The sequence below is a fragment of the Opisthorchis viverrini genome, assembly GCF_000715545.1.
Source record: "Opisthorchis viverrini unplaced genomic scaffold opera_v5_3470, whole genome shotgun sequence".
NCBI classification, from domain to species: domain Eukaryota; kingdom Metazoa; phylum Platyhelminthes; class Trematoda; order Opisthorchiida; family Opisthorchiidae; genus Opisthorchis; species Opisthorchis viverrini.
In genome coordinates this window covers 1-1113 of record NW_008755926.1, presented here as the reverse complement: position 1 = coordinate 1113, position 1113 = coordinate 1, and the positions used below count along the sequence as shown (strand labels likewise).

At 48.3% G+C, this 1113-nt stretch overlaps 1 protein-coding gene across 1 annotated transcript; it reads right to left on the bottom strand.

The window, feature by feature from the left end:
- Positions 1–309: 309 nt before the first annotated feature.
- Positions 310–1068, bottom strand: T265_16032 (hypothetical protein; the record flags this gene model as incomplete). The annotated part of the gene is made up of 1 exon (XM_009179517.1): positions 310–1068. A coding segment is annotated over one exon (756 nt), but the record flags the coding sequence as incomplete, so codon positions are not given.
- Positions 1069–1113: the final 45 nt, after the last annotated feature.

The window sequence follows — 1113 nt, the reverse complement described above, 5'->3', positions numbered from 1 at the left end:
AGGGAAAAACGCAACGAGTAACACACAGTGAATAGTGATATTGCGTGAAAGCGTTAAAAATGTACCGAACGCGATTTTCACGGTCAGTTCGTGAATCCAAACGAATAGAAACAATGTGCACTGGGATGTGAGTGATTTGTACAAGAAATACCTGGTAGATGGACGAAAAACCAGTAGTCATTGCAGTAGAAGAAAATATTTGATGCCAAATTGCAGAATGAGATGACAAATAAGATGCAGACTGTGAGTTAAAACGGATATTATATATAGAAAAGGAGTTTGGGCAGGGAGAGGGAACCGGTGCAAATTACAGGCGATCGTCAAGTAGACGAACGGTGGAAGGTAAACGCTTGGAAAATAGGGAACTGTTTTTTCGCCCAGGACTAAGCCGAGTAGACCCGAGTTTTAGGGTGCTGTTGGCCGTGAGTGGAGTATCTGTACACCGTTGCAGCGAGGTGAACCGATACAACTGGCGGGCAGCCTGTTTAGTACACCGGTCGGACAAAGATATGGCAGAGCGGGGGCAAAACTGATTGATCCCAGACAGGACCTCCTCGTGTATCCCGGTGGGACTCAACGACAGTGATGGAGAGGAACCAAATGCCGAACTGGTTTCGGAGGAGGGAGTGTAATATTCGGAAACCTCCTGTTCGGTCATGTCAAACGAACGTCTCGCCAACGGTTTTGGAGAGGCAGACCAATTCACCCCCTGCTCCAATGTTATCAGCTGTGCTGTGACAGAGTCTAGATGGGACTCCATTATGGACAAAGTTCGCTCCAACGGTGTCAAAATGAACTGATCCAATTGGTCCAACTCCAAATGGGCTCCGGAAACATCTTCCGGTGTTAGGGTATCCGTAATCGCATCCAGACTGAATGTGGCCGAAGAACCCAAAGTGTCATACATAATTGCCGGATGGCATAGAGTTTCTTTCAGGGAAGACTTGCTCGAGGGCATGGAGGAGGTGACTGGAGACTGATAGGGACCATTTGCCACGGTTGTGACTGTGAACCAATCAACGTCGGCCGCGCTGAGGTTCGTAGCTGTCGCACACGCACCTGGAGGTCCTAGCAAGATGGAAACGAAAGTTAGATTATCACGTGCCCCAAACT